This window comes from Lotus japonicus, chromosome 1 (genome assembly GCF_012489685.1).
Source record: "Lotus japonicus ecotype B-129 chromosome 1, LjGifu_v1.2".
NCBI classification, from domain to species: domain Eukaryota; kingdom Viridiplantae; phylum Streptophyta; class Magnoliopsida; order Fabales; family Fabaceae; genus Lotus; species Lotus japonicus.
In genome coordinates this window covers 64,732,928-64,756,133 of record NC_080041.1, presented here as the reverse complement: position 1 = coordinate 64,756,133, position 23,206 = coordinate 64,732,928, and the positions used below count along the sequence as shown (strand labels likewise).

At 37.8% G+C, this 23,206-nt stretch overlaps 3 protein-coding genes across 3 annotated transcripts; 2 read left to right on the top strand and 1 right to left on the bottom strand.

Moving 5' to 3' along the window:
• Window positions 1–1,222: 1,222 nt before the first annotated feature.
• On the bottom strand, window positions 1,223–6,810 carry LOC130738678 (cyclin-A1-4-like). The gene is made up of 12 exons (XM_057590781.1): window positions 6,740–6,810; window positions 6,346–6,595; window positions 4,693–5,122; window positions 4,392–4,525; window positions 3,602–3,694; window positions 3,102–3,235; window positions 2,860–2,935; window positions 2,687–2,763; window positions 2,563–2,596; window positions 2,327–2,476; window positions 2,104–2,235; window positions 1,223–1,361 (listed from the first exon to the last, which is right to left on the bottom strand). The coding sequence occupies exons 2-12, from the start codon at window positions 6,568–6,570 to the stop codon at window positions 1,299–1,301; spliced, it is 1,548 nt and encodes a 515-aa protein (XP_057446764.1). The 5' UTR covers window positions 6,571–6,595; window positions 6,740–6,810; the 3' UTR covers window positions 1,223–1,298.
• A 1,508-nt stretch (window positions 6,811–8,318) lies between these two features.
• Window positions 8,319–18,809, top strand: LOC130738694 (replication factor C subunit 2). The gene is made up of 12 exons (XM_057590804.1): window positions 8,319–8,493; window positions 8,587–8,665; window positions 8,745–8,824; window positions 8,904–9,026; window positions 9,119–9,188; window positions 9,273–9,346; window positions 9,811–9,931; window positions 10,031–10,093; window positions 10,609–10,668; window positions 11,233–11,358; window positions 11,463–11,546; window positions 18,497–18,809. The coding sequence occupies exons 1-12, from the start codon at window positions 8,450–8,452 to the stop codon at window positions 18,599–18,601; spliced, it is 1,029 nt and encodes a 342-aa protein (XP_057446787.1). The 5' UTR covers window positions 8,319–8,449; the 3' UTR covers window positions 18,602–18,809.
• Window positions 18,810–20,150: 1,341 nt separating this feature from the next.
• Window positions 20,151–21,445, top strand: LOC130738663 (uncharacterized). Its single transcript, XM_057590761.1, has one exon. It carries the CDS (start codon window positions 20,446–20,448, stop codon window positions 20,998–21,000), a length of 555 nt encoding a protein of 184 aa, XP_057446744.1. The 5' UTR covers window positions 20,151–20,445; the 3' UTR covers window positions 21,001–21,445.
• Window positions 21,446–23,206: the final 1,761 nt, after the last annotated feature.

Below are 23,206 nucleotides of genomic sequence, written 5' to 3'. Positions count from 1 at the left end.
CCTAGAGAAGAGCGATATAAGGAGGAAAGAGTAGATGAATGATCAATAAGTCATCGACGCATCACCAAAAAGACAAGGCATCAACGCATCACAAAAAAACCATTGATATATTAATTAAAAGTTTGAATGACTATGATAATAGAATTGATAAACCTAGAGGAGTGACAGGAAAAGGCAACACAAGGAGGAAAGAGTAGATGATGGACCAATAGAGCATTGATGCATCACCAAAAAGTTAGGTCATCAACGCATCACCAAAAAATACCATTGATATATTAATAAAAAAATTGAATGGCTATGATTGTAGAAATGAAACTATAAAAATACCTTAAATCCTCTCCTCTCCCCATCAATCCCCCTTTGGAACCTATATTCCTTGGCTCCCATCATTGTTGTGTGATCGACCCTTTTTTCCCCCACTTCACCGTCTATTCTTTCGATGCAACATTGCTTGACCTAAGCCCCACAATTGATGCTTCGCCATTATGCACATAACCATCCCCACATGTGCTCATTCCCCCATCATTTCTCTACCAATATGAGGAGAAAACACCTAGGAGGTGATTTGCCAAAAACCACCCCCTAATCATTTACTGTATAATAATTTATTTTTTACTTCTCACTTATCTTCTCCCAACCAAACATACCCTAAAAGTTTTAGAAGTGAGTTTTTGAGGCTTTAATTTCCTTGCTCTATATAACACGCATATTCATTTTTATGACACCGACTCCTTCTGTTGCTTGTCAAAACTAACCCTTTAATTAATTATAAACAAGCAATCGAGTTCTTTATTCAAATACGAGGGGCCACTTTTCTTTACAAGAAAAATTAAGGCAGGGAAAAGGAAAACCCCTATACTTATTTTCTAGGATAATTGAGGTCCAAACAATATAGTTTGCTATACAATCAATTTCAACTTAACATTTTATGTAACAGTCTAAAAAGAAGGAGAAACTGTGCATGGCAAGAAGGGCTGCGAAATGAGTCAAAATGGACATCCCACAAAATAGCTTGAACATCTAATAATTGGCACAGAACTAGTCCAGGCAAAATTCCACATAGCAAGATGAGTAAGGAGCACCTACATGGCTACATCCCTTAGCTGCGCTGATCCAGAACTTCCAGAGAAGACATCCCATGCCGCTTACCAGAATCTTAGTATGCGGGCTTGGAAACTGATCATCTCAATTGGAAAAAAACTTGATTATCTAAAGTTCTGCCGTCTAACACTGTTGATGATAAAACTTGACATGGTCCAAGTTTTTTTACAATTAAGAGGATCCTGATCCATGCGGGCTTAGTTGTGAAATATTTCTACAGGTATTGATGGAGGGCAATACTTCTTTGCTACAAACTTGAACTGAATGCATATATAAACACGAAAGACATGAAATTAATTAGTAACTTTTAAACATCATAAGTGGGGATAAAGATTAACACCATAACATGACAGAAGTGTTTTATAATGAACAAAAAAATTAATCCCAAATGCAAGCAAACCAGTTTGTTAAAAAGTAAAACTGATCCATTTCAGAGTTGCAGAAAGATGCTACAAAATGAAGGGATGGGGGAAATTGATCACATGCAGGCTCAATAGTTTGAGAACCAGATGCAGACAAAACACAAATAGATGGGGGCATCGTGTGAAGGTTAATATAGCTTCAATCTGTCATGCTATGATTCTCAGCTAGATGGGGGCATCGTGTGAAGGTTATAGATTCAATCTGTCATGCTATGATTCTCAGCAAATGACTGAAATTATAATAGAAACTCAAGAAATAAAACTCTTGTTTTGAGTGGACGGGTCTAGCAACCGCTGACCAGAAATCATAATACTGCAATGAAAATCCACTCACTTAGTTTAATGTTAGTTATTTTTTTGGCTTAATAGATCAGCAGAATCTAAATTCTTAATGCAATTAAAGAAATTCATGTTATTAATAACAATTCCCGTCAGTTTTCAATATCAGTATCACCTAATCAGCTATTTATATCAAATAGGTTATAGAAAGACAGCTCGAGGGAACTCCAAAAAAGATGAATGAGATGCAGAAGATGCCTACTGCATATACATAGGGGGAGCAAGACAAGGGTTTTCTCACCTTATGTTGACTGTATTTTGTCCTGATGGCAGTTAAGTTAAGACAGCCATTGCAGAACAACCAATGCAATTGCTTGACACATTCACGCAATTCTGATGCTTGGTAACCTGTGTAATGCCTCAGCATAGAATTCTATACCAAAACATATAACAGCACAGAATCACTATATATGTTTATCAAAAGAATATATTCCTCAATAAAATAGGATTCCTTCAATACATACCCAAGGTTTCTTCCTAGGAAGAAGTATGTATTTAGCCAAGAAAGTGGCTGATGCAGCTATTACTGATGGTTTGTACTTTAGCATGCCATACTCTAGAAGAGATAACTCTGCGAGATAGTCTGCCAAATACTCCAACCGCATCAGTGGAACCTAAAAATTGTAAGAGGCAACCACCATGAATTGTCACTAATGTCCGAATTCTGAGAGGTGAAAAGAAGCTCAATCAAAGTACAAACCTCACAGGTTTGTTGGGCAACTCTAATGAATCGCCTGCATCGGCATGATCACAAGTCAATACTAGAGAAACACAGTTCTATTCCACTCGTACTTGTCAATAACAAGAAGAAAACTAGTAATTACCTCAAAAAACATCTAGCTGTAGGAGCTGTCATTTCAAATTTCAAGAAATACAGAACAGAAGATTCCATTTCCAATATCTGCAAAAATTTCATACATATATTTTTAGGAGATGTCGCTATTAAAAAGGCATCCATAGCTCCTGTTATAAATTAATAGATAACAAAAACCCGAACCTGCTCCTTAGAGTATGTATTATCAGTCACGTAACAGAAATCTTCCGCCTTAGGGGCACAAATCTCCTCGTATTTGCTGGCATGCAAAATCAAACTAATTTATAAGCTTATAGTTATGGAACAGGCACAGAAATGCATGACAGACAGAAGTGAAGAAGAAAAAGAAGAAACACACATTGTACACTCGCACAAATTAAGCATACATTTCTTAACAAACAAGAATTAAGAGATAAGAACCCTACGCAGCAATCATCATGCAGGCAACACCAAGTAGTTGTAATCGCTGCTGAATTATTGCCTTGCCCGAAAGATATCGATCAATGTAGTTAACTGCCAAAAATAGTGTATCAGGTAGAAGCCTATACTCTTCAGTAACCTACAATGTAAAGAAATTCAGGTGAAACACATTTGAAAGACAACTCAAGGATTTAGGTCTTCTCATGCTCTGTCTCAAATTATGAGAGTAAGACATAAAAGCAAGTTTAATGAGGCCTAATATAATTGCTTTAATGTCTTTATCACTCGTAACATGAGCAGATTCAAATCTTTAACACAAAGAAAGAATTAGAGAATTGGCAATTTAATCTCTTTCATGAAGTAGAAAGCCTCATTGATCAGGATAAAATAAGACATAGCATAATTTCAATGTATACACAATTTTCAAGTGGGTTATGGAGAAGAACAAATTTCCCTGTAATAAATATATCCCCCCAGCAATACCATCACCCGCCATAATTTATACCTCCACAAGCCAATCAATAAGTATTGCCCGCATGGTAGCATTGAGTTCTTTCTGTATCTTCTCCATAAAGTCCATAGACGGCCTTCTGGTTTCCTAAAACCAGAAAGTAGACCAGAACAAAAGATGAAAAGGAATAAAAATAGAGAGAAAGGATACAAGTTCAAGTTCGCACAGGCATGACTACATGCATAACTCTGTTTGAAACTCCCAAGAGGCATATCCCATAATAACTTAACTCTTCAGGTTGTCAAAATAAAATGCAATAGCCCATTAAGTGGGACCAAATCACATTAATAAGATACTCACAGAATTCTATTGCAAATTTTATCAACTATTTTTCCATATGACGTCAAGGTCAAATTTATATAAAGAAACAATTGAGAAGGACAAAAGAGAAGAAAATGCAAATGATGGATTTCAAACTTTATTAATCCAAACATTACATGATATTCTACCCGATGTGAACATGACTTTTACTATTATGCCTAATTTTTCTCAGAAACATCTAGACAAAAGGTGCAATAATATAATCAAAAGTTGTATATGTGAATAAGACAAATGTATTTGGAGAAGAAGCAATTCAGTTCGATTTTCACATTTAATAAATGTGTAGCATTCCAATTATGATATCTCTTATTGACAAATGCCACAATAGTTAATTTAACAAAAACAAAAAGTTTCTAAACATATGAACACATCATGTGAAACCAAACTGCTACTCTCTGCAAGCAATCACCTAGCGATTTAAAATAGGTGGTTAAAATGAGTAAAATAGATGAAGATGACAAACCTCAGTTACACGCAAATTTTCATAGATTTCATGGGCAAAGGATGCACAGAATTGTGGATCATTGATATTGTAGTCAATATCCACAACTTCATTTGCTTCTCTCTTCATGATGGCATCACTGCCATGTATTCTCCCTGAAAATAAAGAGAGAATGCAAATGAAGGGCAGTAAAACAAGTATATATATATATATATATATATATATATTCCATATTGTAACTTCAATTTATTTAATAAAAGTATAATCCAAATTAGCTTAGAGAGAGTGGGGGAAAGTAAGATTCAGTCTTCAATAAATGAACCTGCTATTTTCGAAGAGTCTGAAATACTGAGAATTCCACATGCCCTATTCTCAATTGATTTGGTCGATACAACATCACCATTGTCAGCATATTCAAATTCCAAACTCATCAAAGAATCACTTGTTGACATGCTCTCATCCAGTGAAACTGAATTGCTTAAGCATTTACTTTGAGAACTACCCACCAGCCCCGGAGCAGAGATCCCACTATCAAAATTAGGATAAACCACATCACCAGTGCTTGGAGCAACGAAGGCTTTAACTCCAGTCTTAGGTTGCTTAGTTCCAGTTGAACATGCATCTTTGGAAAACGCCAATACAGTTGATTTTGAACTCAGTGAGGCTTGCCTAGTGTTCCCAGAAATAACTTTTTTCTGCGAAGTAACAATGGAATCCTTTTTTGTCTTGGCAGTTTTGGACATGCATGGAACCTTCAAATAACAATATAACAGTCTGTTAAAGCACAGAAATCAAACATAGTTTAACACATGCACGAAAACAAAAAATGCTCGACATTCAAAGCATATGTGGTGAGCACTCATGATTTTAATAATAGACTAAATGTGATGTTAGTCCAAAATAAAAAGCCAACATTTGGCTTTAAAATAACCCATTTTGATGAATGTTTTTAAACAGTTACCAATTTAGCTCTAGATGTATGCTTTTTTATTCTTACTTTGGAGATTTAGTGCAACTGCAAAATGATATATATTGGGAAATAATAATAAGTAAGTATCTTACCACAAATACTGTTCAATATTAATATCACTTTTGTGTATAATTTAATTCAATATTTTATTAATATTAATTATTAAAGTGAGAATTATTCTAATAATGAAATGATCCTCTAGTGAATCAAAATTGCCAAGTATTTTTACAAGGGTTTTGATATAATCATTCTCAATTTCTCTATATTTCATATTTTACTCATTTTCTCGTATATTTTTCTTATTTCTCATAACACCACCTATCACATATTTATAATTTCTGTCTATTCTATTTCTATCTCTATAAGTGTAGGTGGATTCAGGATGCGAATTCCTTTTGACAATAAGAGAGGTGAAGCTCACCGTAAATTTAAGTATTGAACCATGTTGTTATCACATTGCTATAATGCTTCAACAACACAACTTATGCACGTTCACAATTATGCAATTAGTCCATGTTTAGGTGAAACCAAAATCATGGCGCGCAGCTATAAAAGCCGATACAAGTTACTTCTGGTCATCAGATTTCAGCACACCATGATTTCGGTACACTATGATTTTGGCACACCATGTTTTTCAGGTGCACTAAAATGCATATTTGATTTGACATTAGAATAACGTAAACATAATTTTAAGTATTTCAAGCACAAACGAAGAAGCTAAAATTTCATCAGAAGCAGAATTCTAACACACTGACTTCAATGTGGATCACATTGAATTCAACGAAAATCCAAAAGCACGCCGAAACCTTCACCTCTCGTGCTTGTTCATATGCAAATTCACTAATAAGAGAAGCACCAATAAAATATAACCAAACGTAATTTCAACACCAATCACAAGTCACAAAAACAAACAAACAAACAGAATTACAGAACACAAACTCAAAATCACAAATGGACAAAAAAACGAACATAGAATAAAGGAATCCAATGGTCGAACAACAGTACCAGAGGCTTGGGCGGAACACAACCAAATGTCCTCGCAGCAAGAGTGGATGGATTTCTACTATTGCTGACATCAGTTAGAGCGGGGCGCTTCTGCTTCTTCGTGAATTGACTCTTCACAGCATCGACCTTCTTGGTCACCTTTTCCGAAACGGTGGAGGAACGCTTCTCAGATGAAGAAGAAGAAGAAGAAGGAGGAGGAGGGAAACGCCGCGTTCGGGTGAACATTTCGCGTCGAAAACCCTAAAATTCGCTGCAGGGAAAAAACGGTGAGTTCAGTTTGTTAATCGTTTGTGAAATGAAGCGCATGAACAGAGAGGAAGAAGAGGGGAATGTGTAGAAGAAAAGGAAAACGTAGAGTGTGGTAGTGTGTGATTGAGATTGAAAAGGGATGAACCTAGGTTTTGAGATTGCAGTGAAAAGCCCTATTGGGATGATTGCTTTTGTTTCGCGAACGGAAGACGCAGCGAGAGAGAGGAGAGGGGGCGGTTTGAATAGCGATTATAATTTGTTTGCGAAAGCGCGAAATGGGCGAGTTTGGGTGAATGAATTATGGCCGTTGATTGGAGCCAAGTAGATATCTGGACCGTCCAATTTGCTACATTTCTTTTATGTTCAAACAGGACTAAAAGCGGAAAAACAAAAGAACTAGGTCCTTTAGTACAAAGTAGTACTACACTAGTCAAACATGAAATAGACTATACTAAAGGGAGGAAGAATCTCAAAAGAAAAGAACTAAGTCAATTCTTTCCAAACAACCGAATTAGGTTTTCAAAAGATATGCTTCCAATAGATACGTAGATTTTGATTCACTAGGTGGTAAAACTGTTTAACCAAGAAGTAGCAATTATGAACCATTGACAATCTTTGTTCATGAGATTAATAGTTGTTTCAGAAACAGATTCAACTATGACTTTGGTGAAGCCTCTATCTAGTGGAAACTTTTTCTCCCAGTACTAGTCTCCATAATTCAACAGCATGTAAGATATGGCAATCACCTAGCTTCATTGAAAAACCAGCAATAAAAATGTGCTAAATATGCTAAAAAATTAATCCACTAGATTTTTATTTTTTCATTTTTTGGTTTACAACGAAATTAAAACACAAAGACTACCTAAGGTGGCACAACACCTCTTATATGACACAAGAAGTAGAACAAGATCCTCAAGGAGAACATACAACATTCTAAGGGGGCACTACATTCTCAAATCCATAATTGTTAGTCAAAATGCGCAGAAATTAGCCTCCCAACGAACATGGCTAAATTATTTCAAAAAAAAAATAAAATACGAAGATGGCTAAAAGAAATACTCTAAGAACGTGAAGCAGCAATAGAGAAGATTTCTACCAGGAGTAAACCCAAAGGAGGAGACGTCACATGAGCTTGCTTCTCCTAATTTGATTGTATTGAGCAAGTCACTCTTACAAATAATCTTACATAACTCTTGGGTTCCGTTTGGAAACACAGCTTAATTAAGCGCTTATAACATAAGCGCTTAATCATAAGCTATTTTAATTTTTTTTTATTGAAATAAATTAAAAATAAGCTATATATAAACATAAGCTTTTTTTCATAAGCTATCCTAAACAACTTATGAAAATAAGCTCAAAACAGTTTATGGTAGGTCATAAGCTGTTTGCATAAGTTCTCACAAACACTGACATAAGAGCTTATGTTATCAGATAAACTCAAATAAGCTCTTCCAAAAGGGGTAGATCCCAAAGCCAAATGAAATCCATGCTTAATAGCTAACAACTCAGTTTGCAAGGGATACTTTTTTTTGTTGCATTTTTCTTGTTATACAGAATTATATTTTTGGTCACTAACGGCTTCATTGTGATCAAATTTCCCTCTTATTTTTGGTCAACAAATTTCCCTCTTATATTTTTATCTAGTTTTTTTATTTTATTTTTTCAAATTTGAGGCCCATATTACTTATGCAGGGGTGTTTGGTTTCATGGATATCGATGTGAAACGCTGCGTTGTAGGGCAACCAGAGCGGGAAAATACCAGTGTTCTGCACAAATAGCACCGTGCAGTAGAAAGAGCAAAATCAGAGTGAGAACCAGAGAGTGAAACTGAGAAGAAGAAAAAGAAGAAGAAGAGATGGCGCCAATCGTTCAGAGCTCTCAACCATGGGTCGAAAAATAGTAACAATTTTCCTCTTCTCTCTTTCCCTAATTTCAATTCTCTCCATTTATCTACTTTTCAATAATCTAATTTCATCCCTCCCAATGTACCAGCCGCCCAAAGCAAGTGAAAGACGTCGCTTACCAAGATGAAGTTGTTCGAGTCCTCACCAACACTCTCGAAACCGGAAGCGTAATAATTTCCATTTCCCTCTTTCTTCTTCAACCCCTCAATATATTCCATTCAATATTTATTCCCCTTTGTGTTACAGTGCCCTCACATGCTCTTCTATGGTCCCCCCGGTACCGGAAAAACCACCACTGCGCTCGCAATTGCGCACCAGCTTTTCGGGTTGGCATTTTTCCCTTGATTGTTCTATGAATTGGAGTAAAAATTTGTTGTTTTAATCTGTAATAATCATGCATTGCAGGCCTGAGCTGTATAAGTCCAGGGTGCTGGAGCTCAATGCTAGTGATGATCGCGGGATTAACGTTGTTCGGACTAAGATTAAGGATTTTGCTGCTGTGGCTGTTGGTACTAACCCTAAGAAAGGGTGTGTGAAACCTAACCCCCTTTTGATGCTGTTGTTGCTTGTTATGTTTGTATAACTTACTTCTTATTTTGGTATTATTTATGGTACTTCAGTGGTTATCCTTGTCCACCATATAAGATTATTGTTCTAGATGAGGCCGATTCGATGACCGAAGATGCTCAGGCATGTTAGCTATGTTTTTCACTCCTAACATTGCTTGTCTTGTGAATTGCTTTAGTTTAACGCTACCTGTGGTTTGGTGTGCAGAATGCCCTGAGGCGTACTATGGAAACTTACTCTAAAGTTACAAGGTTCTTTTTTATATGCAACTACATTAGCAGGTACCTTGTCTTCCATTATACAGTTCGCTGGTTACTTCCTTTATCATTTTTTAATCTCACATCTTACAACGTCTATGAGAGAATTATAGTTGCCATGGCCCATGGATAAACATGATTTTCATCAATTTCGGAATTTGTCCAAAATATTTGTAGCTTTAGTGTCCAGCTCTAATAGTTATTTATCTTTTATTACTATTGTTTAAATCCATTAGTTCGTTCATTTAATTATTTTGTATTACTTTGAATAGTGTATACTTATTTTTCTAAAATCTGCACCAATATTACAACGGTATCCTCTTGTCTTCAAGGATTTTCCTCTTTGCATGTATCATGTGAAGTATGCAGAAAAATGATAAGGCTAAAAAAATAATAATTATAGTCTTTTCTCCTTGTCAATCCTTTGCCAAGGATAGGTGACTGTGTCACATTAATTTCATTCTTGACAAGGTTGTCATTTTTTGTAGGATTATAGAACCACTTGCTTCAAGGTGTGCAAAATTCAGGTTCAAGCCATTGTCAGAAGAAATCATGAGCAGCCGCATATTATACATCTGTAATGAAGAAGGAATCCATCTTGATGCTGAGGTAGGAACCTTGAATCTTATATTGATGGTTTCAATCCTTTGTCTTTAGAGGTTTTGTTGACATCATGGCGGATTATTTTAAGTGCCTTTGCTTCCGTAGGGTCTTTCTACCCTTAGTTCTATTTCTCAAGGAGATCTTCGTCGGGCCATCACATACTTGCAGGTGAGCGATACTTTTTTGTTAACACAGTATGTCTTCAAATATGAAATTATATTACAACTGTTTTAGTGAGTTTACATGGTTTTTATTTTCCTTGTAATTTTGATGAGTAATTGGTGTAACTGAGCCATTTTACTCTGAATAAACTGTGTATATCTTAGATGGCTATACTTCCATCCTATTCTGCGCTACTTCACCATATTAGGTTGTAAATATCAATTTATGTGTGTTAATAGTGCTGCTTTTTAGGAAATAAGTAATATAAAGAAAACTACTATTTTTGGTAATGTTCTTAAGAAAGATTGTTTTGGTGTTCAGAGTTGTCTTATAGTAGCTATGTATGCTTTCATTTTTCATACCTTTGATGCTGGCTCAAATTAAATAAAGGGATTGTTTATATTCTATTATTTGCCTTATGTATGGATTAGTTTCTTCAATAACAATAGTGATCAAGCTTTAATGAATTGCATATGTATATCCTATTTATTATTTTAACTTACACAGTTCTAACGTTGCAGTCTTCTGCTCGCTTATTTGGTTCTCACATTTCTTCAAAGGACCTGATTTCTGTGTCTGGGGTAAGTTGTGGAACTAATTTCCTGTGGGTTGTTCTGTTTTTATTTTGAAAGCAAATAATGATATGCTCTTTAGTTGTATATTTATATTATTTTGTATAAGCGCAAAAAAAAGCACCAAAATATACATTATTTTGTATTCTGTTTTCATGTCTGACAAGGTACATTATTGTAAGCCTTAATGATTGGCATAGTTATTAGCTGAAGGGCATGGAATTTTAGTTTTGGATTTGTTCTTATTCAGTAATTTTCTTCCTGGATTTTTAAATTATATGGTTAAAAGCTTGATTTGCTGGTCCAGATAGTTCCATCACTTGATATATAAGTTCACGAAATTGCAGTCTATATGCCATTTTATGAAACATTGGATGTCGGCATCTATTGCTTTAAGGTTCTTTGTATGTGATATCTTACTTTCCTTGCTGTGTGCCTCCTTTATGCAAGGTTAACCAATTTTTGTTTAACTGGGTGGGTTTTTTTTGGACATAATTTCTGGTTATATTTGTTATAGAAGATCTTTTGCTCTCTTCCACCTTGTTCTTACTTTCTAAAATTTCAATCTATCAGGTTGTTCCAGAAAATGTTGTGGAGGCAATTCTTAAAGCATGTAAGAGTGGTAATTTTGATTTAGCCAACAAGGAAGTTAATAATTTCATTGCAGAGGGGTATCCAGCCTCTCAGTTGCTAACTCAGGTATTGTTTTTGCCAGTTTCATTGTGAATTTTTTGTTGTTGATGGCTGTGCTTACCCAGAGAGGTGTTCTAAAATGTAGCTGATTGATTTTCTTTTTTGTTCAGTTATTTGATGCCATTGTTGAAGAAAAAGGCACATCTGATAAACAGAAGGCAAGAATATGCAAGAAGCTGGGTGAAGCAGATAAGGTTACTCATGACCCTTTAGGATTTAATATACACAGTGACCCTCCTCCCTTTTTTTAAAAAAAAAAATCCTTTTCGGGCTTGTGGATATGATTTGACAGACTACTATCTTGTGAATTTACATGTATTTTTAAATTTAGGTTAAATTTAACATATATACATTAAAAGAAAAATATGGAAAGGTCCTGGAGGAGGTAAAGGTATAAAATGACTTGCATAGTTATTCAATGAAATTATATACTTTGAAACTTTGGGAAAGAGTAATTCAACGAAGATTACAACTAGAGACCCACAAAACAGAAAATGACTTTGGCTTTGTGCCGAGAAGATCAACCATGGAAGCTATGTGTGTTGCAGATACTGACGGAGAAGTATCTGATGAACCAAAAGGACTGTTGGAATCAAGAACAGAGAAAGAGAATTGGCTTATTCAATTGAACTGAAACTGAACCAAGATCCACAAAGTGTGAACCAATGGCTCTGAGATACAAGAATTGGAAAACTGCAACTGGAAACTATGAACCCTAGCTCCTCTGGAACTTCGAGAGTCCAGGACCTCCAACAAACTAACTGAATCTCTAACTACTCAACAAACTACCCTGTTCCTCTATTTATAGGACAGGATCCTAACTGCCAACTCTAACAGACTAGTTACTAGGCTAGTCCTTATTACATTGATATCAGAATATAACAGAATTAGACTATACAACTGTCTTCTTCTTATTCCTTCTTTCATAAACCTTCTTTATTAGAGGACGATGTTCATCAATACCCCCCCCTAAAAGCTTCACCTTGTCCTCAAGGGGAAAAGTAGGAAAAGCCTCATGAATGCGAGCTGCAGACTCCCAGCTGTTCTCACTAGAAGGTAGGGTCTGCCACTGAACCAGAACTTCAATTTCCCCCAGCTTGTCCTCCCTAATGTCCAACACAGCCTCAGGAGAAACCAACAACTCATGATCCTCAGTCAAAGCCTCGGGCAAAGGCTGGGACTGAAAATCAGTCCCCACAACCTTCTTGAGGAGAGAAACATGGAAGACTGGATGCACCTTACTCTGAGCAGGAAGATCCAACTTATAAGCTACTGCCCCAATCCTTTCCAAAATCTGGTATGGGCCATAAAATCTGGGACTGAGCTTCTCATTCATCTTCTTAGCCAGGGATCTTCTCCTGTAAGGTTGAAGTTTAAGATAGACCCAATCTCCAATCTGGTACTCCACATCCCTTCTATGCTTATTGGCATATTTTCTCATCTTGTCTTGTGATTTCAGCAGATTGGCCCGAAGGTCATCTAACAACTCATCTCTGCTACTGGTAAGATCATTAACCTCAGCAATCTTAGAAGGAATAGTTGTCCCTTTGAGCAAAAAGGGGGGCTCTTGACCATAGAGAGCCTGAAAAGGTGACATGCGAGTAGATCTATTGTAGTTACTGTTATACCAAAATTCTGCCCAAGGTATACAGGTAACCCATCTCTTAGGTCTGGATCCAGTAAGACATCTCAAATAAACCTCAATGCACCTGTTTACTACTTCTGTCTGCCCATCCGTTTGTGGATGGTAAGCAGTGCTGAACTTCAACTGAGTTCCAGAAGCTTTAAAAAGCTCTTTCCAGAATTGACTAAGAAAGAGAGAGTCCCTATCAGACACAATAGTTGCTGGGAATCCATGCAATCTTACTACCTCTTGCAAAAACAGAGTGGCAACCTCAGGAGCAGTATAAGGGTGACTAAGAGGAATGAAATGAGCATATTTGGTCAAACGATCCACCACCACAAGAATTGTGTCCTTGCCTTTGGATTTGGGAAGGCCCCCAATGAAATCCATTGACACATCAGTCCAAACCTGAGTAGGAATAGGCAGAGGCTGGAGTAAGCCAGCAGGGGACAGATTGTCAAACTTATTCCTTTGACAAATGTCACACTTGGACACAAACTCCTTAACATCTGTTTTCATGCATTCCCAATACACCACACTTGTCAATCTCTGATAAGTTCTGAAATAGCCAGAATGTCCCCCCATTAGAGAGGCATGGAATTCCTTACATAGTAGAGGAATCCTAGAGGATTGTTTAGACAACACCAGCTTCCCTTTGTAAAACAATTTGTGGTCCTTAAGGGTATATCCCTTGTGAGAATCAGGATTGACTAGCAAATCCTGGGTAATGGCTTGCAATTTTGGGTCTTGAAGCAATTCAGTTTGCCATTCCTCATAATCATTAACTCTGAGGACAGAAAGTGCACAATAAGAACTTCTTCTAGACAATGCATCTGCTGCTGAATTGTCTTTTCCAGGCTTGTACTGGATCTCAAAATCATATCCAGAAAGTTTAGAGACCCACCTATATTGTTCCTCCCCCAAGACCCTTTGCTCAGTCAAGAATTTTAGGCTTTTCTGATCTGTCCTGATCACAAATTGCCTTCCCATCAAATAATGCCTCCATCTCTGAACAGCTCTAACTACTGCCATCAATTCCCTCTCATAGACAGACTTGGCCTGACTTCTATCTGACAAAGTAGCACTCCAGAATGCAAGTGGTTTGCCCTCTTGAGTAAGCACAGCTCCCAGTCCAGTACCAGATGCATCTGTTTCCAATACAAAAAGCTTGGAAAAATCTGGAATGGCTAAGGTAGGAAGGGCTGTAAGGGCCTGCTTAAGAGTTTCAAAAGCTTGTTGTGGTTCTGGTCCCCACCTGAAACTATCTTTCTTCAACAATTGGGTCAAAGGTCTGGCTATTTTGCCATAATCCTTAAAAACCCTTCTGTAATATCCAGTCAGGCCTAAAAATCCTCTCAAACTCTTTAGATCCTTAGGGACTGGCCATAGCCACATGGCATCCAGTTTTTTTGGATCAGCTGCAACTGCTCCAGCAGTAATAACATGCCCCAAATACTCAATTTGTTGCTGGCCAAAGACACTCTTCTTCCCATTAATCTTCAGGTCATGTTGCTCCATCAATTGGAGAACTTGTGAGAGATGGAGAACATGGTCTTCTAAACTGGAGCTGTAGATCAAGATATCATCAAAGAACACTAAAGCATGTTTTCTTAGCACTGGCCTTAGAACCTCATTCATTAAGGACTGAAATGTTGATGGAGCATTGGTGAGACCAAAAGGCATCACCAAAAACTCATAGTGTCCCTCATGAGTGCGAAATGCAGTCTTTTCCATGTCTTCCTCTCTCATCCTGATCTGGTGATAACCTGATTTAAGATCAATCTTGGAAAATATCCTGGCAGGTCCTATTTCATCTAGCAGCTCATCAATGACAGGAATTGGGAATTTATTGGGGATAGTGACCTTATTTAAAGCCCTATAATCAACACAAAATCGCTACCATCCTTTTTCCTTACTAAAATCACTGGACTAGAATAGGGACTAATACTAGGTCTGATTATACCTGCATTCAACATCTCAGCTACCAATTTTTCTATCTCATTTTTTTGGTAATGAGGATACCTGTATGGTCTGATATTGGGAATGGCAGCTCCCTCCTTCAAATGAATTGCATGGTCATGCCTTTTTTGAGGGGGGAGTCCTGTTGGATTCTCAAACAAGGCAGGAAAATCAGCTAAAACCCTCTGCAATATCTCTGGAGTCTCAGCTATGGGTGCTACCTCTTTTTCCAACATTCTACACTTAACAACAAAACCTTCACCTTGCTGTTGAATCTCCTTCACCATAGTGTTCATGGAAGCTTTCTTCTTGGTCAGCTCAGGTTCACCTTTGATGAAAACTAATGTATCTCCCACTTTGAATTTCAAGGTCAATTTCTCAAAGTTGGCTTTAATCTCCCCCAAACTAGCTAACCATTCCAGTCCCAGTACAATGTCCACACCTCCTAATTCAAACAAGAAGAAATCTTGCATAATCTGATGTCCTTGAATCTGCAGGCTAATGTTTTTGCAAACCCCTTTGCAACTCACTTTATGACCATCTCCCACCTCTAGTGTATAAGATGGTGTTGCTGTAATTTCCAAAGCCAGAGATTTGGCTAATTTTCTGGAAATGAAATTGTGAGTTGCCCCACAATCTATTAACACAATGATCTTTTCTTCCTGCAATTGTCCCCACACTTTGAGTGATCTTCTTGTAGTAATTCCTTCACTGCTGTTGAGGGAAAGTTGTTTGAGCTCTACAACTTCTTCCAGATCCTCCAATAGTTCATCTTCATTCCCATTTTACTCCTCTCCTCCATCTTCTTCTAAAAACATTACCCTAAGCTGTTTGTTCTTGCACACGTGATTTGGCCCAAATTTCTCCTCACACCTAAAACATTCCCCTTTCCTCAATTTTTCCTTCATCTCTTCTCCAGTTAATCTCCTGAATCCTCCCACTCTTCCTGGCCTCATTGTTGACTTCTCTATCACACTTCCACTGGAAGATTGGGCAGTCCCCTGAGAAGTTGTTCCCCCTGTCTTTTGCTCTGTATCCACAACAACAGTCTTTTGATATGTTGGGGTCCTGTATGAAGATCTAAAAGAGAGAGCATTCCTACTCCCAGTACCCACTCCAGCTTTGCTGACTGCTAAATTCTTTTGTTCCACCATTAGAGCCTTCTTGACCATAACAGTCAAAGTCTTGGGCTCATAGAGCTTGATTTCTGCTGCTATCTCCTCTTTCAACCCATTCACAAATATATCCATGAAGTGATCTTCCTCTATACCTTTGAGCATGCAGGCAAATCTTTCAAATTGCTCCACAAATTCTTCCACACTTTCTGTTTCAAACTCAGTAATGCTGCAAAAGGACTCGAAGCTGTTGCGAGTTGGAAACGTTCTAACATGGCTTCTTTGAAGCTGTTCCATGTAGTAGCTTGATTACATGTCTCCCACCATTGGAACCAGCTCAAAGCTTTTCCATCTAAAGCCACCATAATCGCTTGTATTTTCTCTTCCTCATTGGCTACTTTCAAATGAAAATACCTTTCCAGTTTCTGAATCCAGCTATACGCGTCTTCTTCTCCCTGGAACACTGGTATATCCAGTTTCCTCCAACGCTCCATGTGAAGGTTGCCTTCACCGTGGCCTGGATCACGCTGGTGCCCCACCGTCTCTCCCAACCTGCTAGCTCCCCCGCTTTCCTCAGCGTTGATTTCTCCGCTCCTTCTCACGCCGCCGCTGCCGCTGGCGTCACGCGCACCCTGGATTCCCACGCCGTTGCCGCCATTAGCGTCGCGTGCTCCCTCGCCTCGGCGCGCCACTGTCTCCATGAAGTTTTCCAGAATGCGAAACCTCTTGTCGGTTCGCTCCTTCTCAATCGCTCGCTCCCTGCGTTCTTCCTCACGAATCCGTCGATCTTCCTCACGATTCCTGCGTTCCACTTCACGATCGCGACTCAACTCCTCGATGAACCTCTCGATTGCATCTACTCGAGGCTCCATTCTGCTCACAACCATAGATGAATCGATACCACAGCTCCTGGATGGAGCTCTGATACCAAATTTATGGAATCAAGAACAGAGAAAGAGAATTGGCTTATTCAATTGAACTGAAACTGAACCAAGATCCACAAAGTGTGAACCAATGGCTCTGAGATACAAGAATTAGAAAACTGCAACTGGAAACTATGAACCCTAACTCCTCTGGAACTTCGAGAGTCCTGGACCTCCAACAGACTAACTGAATCTCTAACTACTGAACAAACTACCCTGTTCCTCTATTTATAGGACAGGATCCTAACTGCCAACTCTAACAGACTAGTTACTAGGCTAGTCCTTATTACATTGATATCAGAATATAACAGAATTAGACTATACAACTGTCTTCTTCTTATTCCTTCTTTCATAAACCTTCTTTATTAGAGGGCAATGTTCATCAAGGACCTACACATGGTTTTTGTTGATTTGGAAAAGGCATATAGTAAAGTACCTAGGTAGGTGTTGTGGGCGGTTCTGGATAAAAACTGAGTCTGAGTTACTCACATAACATTCAAGCAATCAAAGATATACATAAGGGGGCCACAACTCACAACTAGTATTAGAATACTATGTGGCGATAATGGAGATTAAACCCTTAGCTTCTTGTCTTGGTTTTAGAGACTTAACACGTCCTAGAAACGCCGCAATACATGTTTTTTTGTGGAAGATAAAGTTTTAATTGGGGATTCAAAGAAGAAATAAATGAAAATATGGAGAGACTAGTCTGAGAAACACTTGGATTTGTCCTAATTATAAGTAAAACAAAGTATATAAAACGTAAGTTTAACAAGAGACATTAACATTTTAATGTGGAGGTGAAATTGGGAGAATATACAAATAAGATACCTCAAGTTTCACATTGTAAGTGCTTGCTGTTTATCATATAAAATGACGGGAATTGAGGGAGATATTAAACTCATGATTAAACTCATGATTCAAGCAGTGGATGAAAATAGTATATGCTTAAGGTGTTATTTGTGAAAGTACCATTAAAACTTACAAGAAAATTGTATGACAATTATAAAACCTGCAATGTTGTATGAGACCTAATGTTGGTTGGTTAGGAGCAAAAAAAAAAGGATCAGTGATGCAGAGATGAGAGTGTTATGTTGGATGAGTGGATACACAAGACCAAATAGGATGTATCATTAGAGACGGTTGAGGGTAGCTCCTATTTTAGAAAAGATGTTAGAACCCTTATTTAGGTGGCTTAGACATGTATGGAGACAACATGTGGAAGCACAGGTTAGAAAGGTTGATCAAATGGAGGAGTTAGATTATAGTCAAATAGTTAGATGCAAGAGAAGACCAGGAAAAACAAGACAAATAATTTAGAGATTTTGAGGTAAATGATATTTTTATAGACTTGGTGCATGACAGGGAATTATAAATGATCCATATTGGCGTGGCGACCCCTTAATATTTAAAATATAGTGTTTCTGTCCACCGTGATTTTGGTTTGATCGTCGTTTTCCACCTTGTACCATATATGCACTAAGTTTGGGTACAATTCTTACTTTTTACATGTGGAATTACAGTGCCTAGTTGATGGAGCTGATGAATACTTGCAGCTTCTTGATGTGATCAGCAATACAACGAAAGCCTTTTGCGACATGCCAGAAGGGTTATCTTACGAGGGTTAAATATTCGATTATCAGCTTGTTAAATCAAGAAGAGTTACTTATTCTGCTGTAAAGAAATCAAATTTGCGCTCTGTTGATTTTTAAAGTATTCATCCAGGGAAATTGTACGCAAGAATTCTAAATGCTACTATGCTAGCATAGGACACTCCTGACTGCAAAATTACGGCTGCAGCTGATGAAATGAATATATAACTAGAATTTTGCTGTATTTGCACTCATTTTCAAAGTAGTTATAATATCTTTTGACAAAAAAAAAGAGTAGATATGCTCTCTCCTTTCCTTGAGAACCTTTCTTCTCTAAGGAACATGGCAAAATAGCCCCGTAACTACGGGAGAAGGGCGCCTTCTCACAAAGGGGTCTCAGTCCCAGAATGAAAAGGGCATATTTTAAATGTTCTACTTAAGCTGCAAATCATTTTTATTTTGATGTCTTGCTGATTTAATTTTATCAGTTGTCATCTTACATTCTTCTAGTTAACATGAGTAATGGGATGTGGTATGTGCTTTTAATTTTCTATTGGTACTCGACATATTTTCACTTGACACTAATATAATACATAACAATTCCATTCAGGTAATTTGTGTGGTAGTGTAATTATCGTGTGACGGCCCTTTGTTCTCTCATCCACTTAGATTTCAAATAAAGTTAACTTTAGTTAAACTTTTTTTTTCTTCATAACTTTTTGATGTTATGAAGCTTCTAAATAATTGAAGGGTTTCAACTTTCAACTGACGAACTACTAAGCACGCCGAAGATTATTATGTTTAGGAAGCAGTAATTACTCAGAATGATATCTAGTAGAATTCTTGTTCTACAGGAAGAAAATAATTTATTAATGTGGTTTTACATGGCAATATTATTACAAGCCATTGAGCCTCTTTTAAGGTGTTCGGCCTGCTTGACCTTTGTCTCCCTCAACTAGTGTCTACCCAACTTCAGCAACAAAAAAACCTAGTGTCTAGCCAAGTATACCCTTTCAAATTCGAGTAGCGCCTATACAGTAACACTTTCTCAGTTGCTCATCTAAATGATTACACCTGGTCCAACTTGTCCCTGTGAGAATGCACCACTCAACGTCTTTTCTTGCAAACAAATTTGAATATAGTTGAATACAAATTTATTATTTCTGATTATTAGTAATTGACTATGATCCGTTGAGGCTGCTAGAGTGAAAATTATTACCTTGAACGTTCAATTGTTGTGCTGAGTGGGTGGGATTACTAGAGACAAAATAGAGACTAAAAAATGGGAGAAATTACTTCCACTAATATAGGAGAATAGAGATGTCACCCTTGTTATTTCAAATACTCATACGAAATGTGGCAAAAAAAGTAGTGCCATGGTCAAGCTCTCAAAAAGACATTTGTTTCTTAAAAGAGTACTATAAACACTCTTTCCAACACTTTTTCTTCCAACATTCTCTCATTGTTAGTTGAATTTTATACGAGTTCCACTAATTTTGAAGTGAGCCAGACATTATTACTGAACCCGGAATTTTAATCACAAACGTGTAAGTGTTGCTACCAAAAAGTCTCAAACACAAAGCTTAGTCACATGGCATGTAGCTAGGCATTTTCTCAAAACTGGTAATAAAGTCAGCTACTCAAATCAAAATGGACCCGTAAGTCCCCTTAGTGTGGACCAAGCCAATAGTCCCACTAATCCATGCCTTTGATTTAGCCAGTACAAACAAGACCTTATTAATCACCCTTCACATTACTCATCAGTCAGCACCATCACCATGCTTATAAATTGAATGGTACACAAACAAAAGGGAAAGCTTATATATTTTTGGGTTTTACAAAACAGGTTTTGATTTAGAATTATATAAAAGTTGAAAACAATGGGTGTGGTTGTGGTGGAGGATGATATTGATATTGATATTGATATTGATGATGATTCTTTCAAGAAGCCAGGAGCAGTTCCATTCAAATGGGAGATAAAACCAGGACTCCCCATGCTCCATCACAACAACCACCAGAATCAGCAAATTCAGTCACCGGAATCGCCGTCACTCAAGCTGAAGCCACCGCCGCCAGCCGGGTCGTACCTACTATCTCCGGTGGAGCCCCGGACCCGATCCTTCCGGTCAACCCCGAAGGGCCGGTCTGACCGGTGGCGGTTCGACAAACCGCTTCTTGCCCGACCCGAGATCGTGTCGTCGTCGGGTTGTTTCTTCTCGCCGTTTCTGAGGCGATTGCGGAGCAGGAAGACGGTTCCGAAGCGGGTCGTCGAACCCGATTACACGTCGGAGCTTGAGACGCTTGGCCGGTGGTCGTTGTCGTCGAGGAAGTCCTCCCCCTCGCCGTTCCGGACCTCAACGACGACGTCGTCTTCTGTTATGTCGTCGCCCCGACCCGTGACCGATGCTGAATGGGCCGGGTTCGGTCTTTTTTGAAAGTAGCTTCTTAATGTACTTGCTTAAGAATCCCCTGTTTAATTTAATGCCTCTAAAAGGTGAAAATTACTCTGTTTGTACTCTCCATTGAAGAGAACTTGCATAGTTGCATGGTACAAGTAAGTACATGAATGAGATGATAGAAGTACTTATTTTTAAGGAGGTTTAATAAATGAGAAAGAAAACAAGGAGACACTTGAGGGCATAACCAATTCAGCATGTGTAGATGACAGCTCAGAGTCCACCTCAGCATACAGCTAGCAAGTTGTTAGACAGTTACAACCATCTAACTGATTGAGGAGTAGAGTATACCCTGTAGTTTAGATACACAGTAGTTATAGTGCTCCTACAGCAAGTAGTATAAATAGCAAAGAATAAACACACAGTGTATTGTATTGAATCATTTTGTTCAATCAATAGAATTTTCTCAGTTTTCTTCTTCTTCTATCTGGTTTCTGTTATGGTATCAGAGCTCTCTTGTAGAGCTCTGCTGCGTTTACTCTGATTCAATGGCAAGGAAGAACAACAATGGACAACCAGAAGCTTCTGGATCCAACAATGGCGTACTCGATCCTTCTCTTGATCCTCTCAGTCCCTATTTCGTTCATCCAGGTGATGGACCTTCCACAGTTACCGTTTCGCCGAAGCTGACAAGTGCGAATTTCCAGACATGGACGCGTTCGATGCGAAGAGCTCTGAGCGCGAAGAACAAATTCCGATTCGTTGATGGAAGCATTCCAGTTCCAGAATCAGATCATCCACTCTATTTCGCATGGGAAAGGTGCAATAATCTCATTCATACTTGGATCATGAACTCTGTTTCTGCTTCAATTGCACAAAACCTAGTTTACATTGAAAATGTTCTTGACATTTGGAATGAATTGAGGGAGCGATTTTCACAAGTAGATTTAATTCGAATTTCTGAATTGCAAAGTGAGATCTCAAATTTGAAGCAAGGATCATCTTCTGTGACTGATTTTTTTACTGAATTGAAAACTCTATGGGAGGAGATTGATGGTTTTAGGCCACTACCTATATGCATTTGTAATGCTAGATGTCCATGCCAGGGTAATGCTAAGATCTATAAGGATCAAGACTATATAATTCGTTTCTTGACTGGACTCAATGAGGAGTTTGCTACTGTTAGATCACAAATCTTGCTTATGAAGCCTTTACCATCACTGAATGAAGTGTTTTCTATGGTGATTCAACAAGAAAGACAATCTAGTTCAATTTCTAGTAATTCTGGTCAGAATTTAGGTGATACAAGGTCTATGTTGAATGCAGTTGATAATAGGCAAGGATTTGGTAGAGGTAGAGGTTATCCTCAAGGAAATCAGTATAATGGTGGAAGAAATTCCACATCAAGCAGCAATGGAAGAGGATTCTACTCAGGATCTGGTAGAGGAAATAGAATTTGCACACATTGTGGAAAAATAGGGCACACGATTGATACATGTTACAAGATCTATGGTTTGCCACCTTCTTTTAGGTCTAACAACACAGGAACTGTGAACAATCTACAGTCAGAAGATAGTTATATCAGTGATAATTCTTATAATGAAGAAGGACAGAATCTGGATGTTCCACAATCTTCTCATGCTTTGAATGGTTCCAGCATTAATTCTACAGCTTCATTGCCAGTTTCAGTTCCAAGTTTCACAGTAGAACAATATCAGAAGTTGCTTACATTGATACAAGGAAATTCAGAAGCACAAGCTGCTAGTGCATCTCATATCAATCAATTAAGGATCCATGAAGGATCACATCAAGTCAATCAGATACATACTCAGCAACACAAGTCTCTTGATGGTAATAATTCCAAAGGAAAAGGTACAGCTATTGTATTGTCTTATTATCCTCCTTCATCCAAAGCTAGTAGTTCTTGGATATTGGATTCAGGAGCTACTGTCCATGTGTGTTCTAGTCTTAATCTTTTTCATTCCTTTTCTAAAATAAAACCTATGAGTGTTCAGTTGCCAAATGGTAACACAGTGAGAGCTCAATTGGCTGGTACTGTGATTTTCACATCCTCACTTTCTTTGAAAGATGTTTTATATGTCCCTGAATTTAGTTTCAACATCATTTCCACTTCCAAGCTTTGTGAACATTTGTTCTGTGTAGTACATTCCTATTCCTCACATTCTTTGATACAGGACATCATTACTCAGAAGATGATTGGTTTGGCTAAACAAGAGGAAGGACT

What these genes read in the sequence shown, in the direction of transcription:
- LOC130738678 (XM_057590781.1), bottom strand. Translation starts at nt 6,570, where the DNA reads ATGTTCACCCGAACGCGGCGTTTCCCTCCTCCTCCTTCTTCTTCTTCT. An exon ending in AGACTCTTCGAAAATAGCAG is followed by an intron (nt 4,526 to 4,692) that starts GTTCATTTATTG and finishes CTTTATTTTCAG; the next exon opens with GGAGAATACATGGCAGTGAT. An exon ending in CAAAATACAGTCAACATAAG is followed by an intron (nt 1,362 to 2,103) that starts GTGAGAAAACCC and finishes ATATGCATTCAG; the next exon opens with TTCAAGTTTGTAGCAAAGAA.
- LOC130738663 (XM_057590761.1), top strand. Translation starts at nt 20,446, where the DNA reads ATGGGTGTGGTTGTGGTGGAGGATGATATTGATATTGATATTGATATT.
- LOC130738694 (XM_057590804.1), top strand. Translation starts at nt 8,450, where the DNA reads ATGGCGCCAATCGTTCAGAGCTCTCAACCATGGGTCGAAAAATA. An exon ending in GGTACTAACCCTAAGAAAGG is followed by an intron (nt 9,027 to 9,118) that starts GTGTGTGAAACC and finishes ATGGTACTTCAG; the next exon opens with TGGTTATCCTTGTCCACCAT. An exon ending in GGGCCATCACATACTTGCAG is followed by an intron (nt 10,094 to 10,608) that starts GTGAGCGATACT and finishes CTAACGTTGCAG; the next exon opens with TCTTCTGCTCGCTTATTTGG.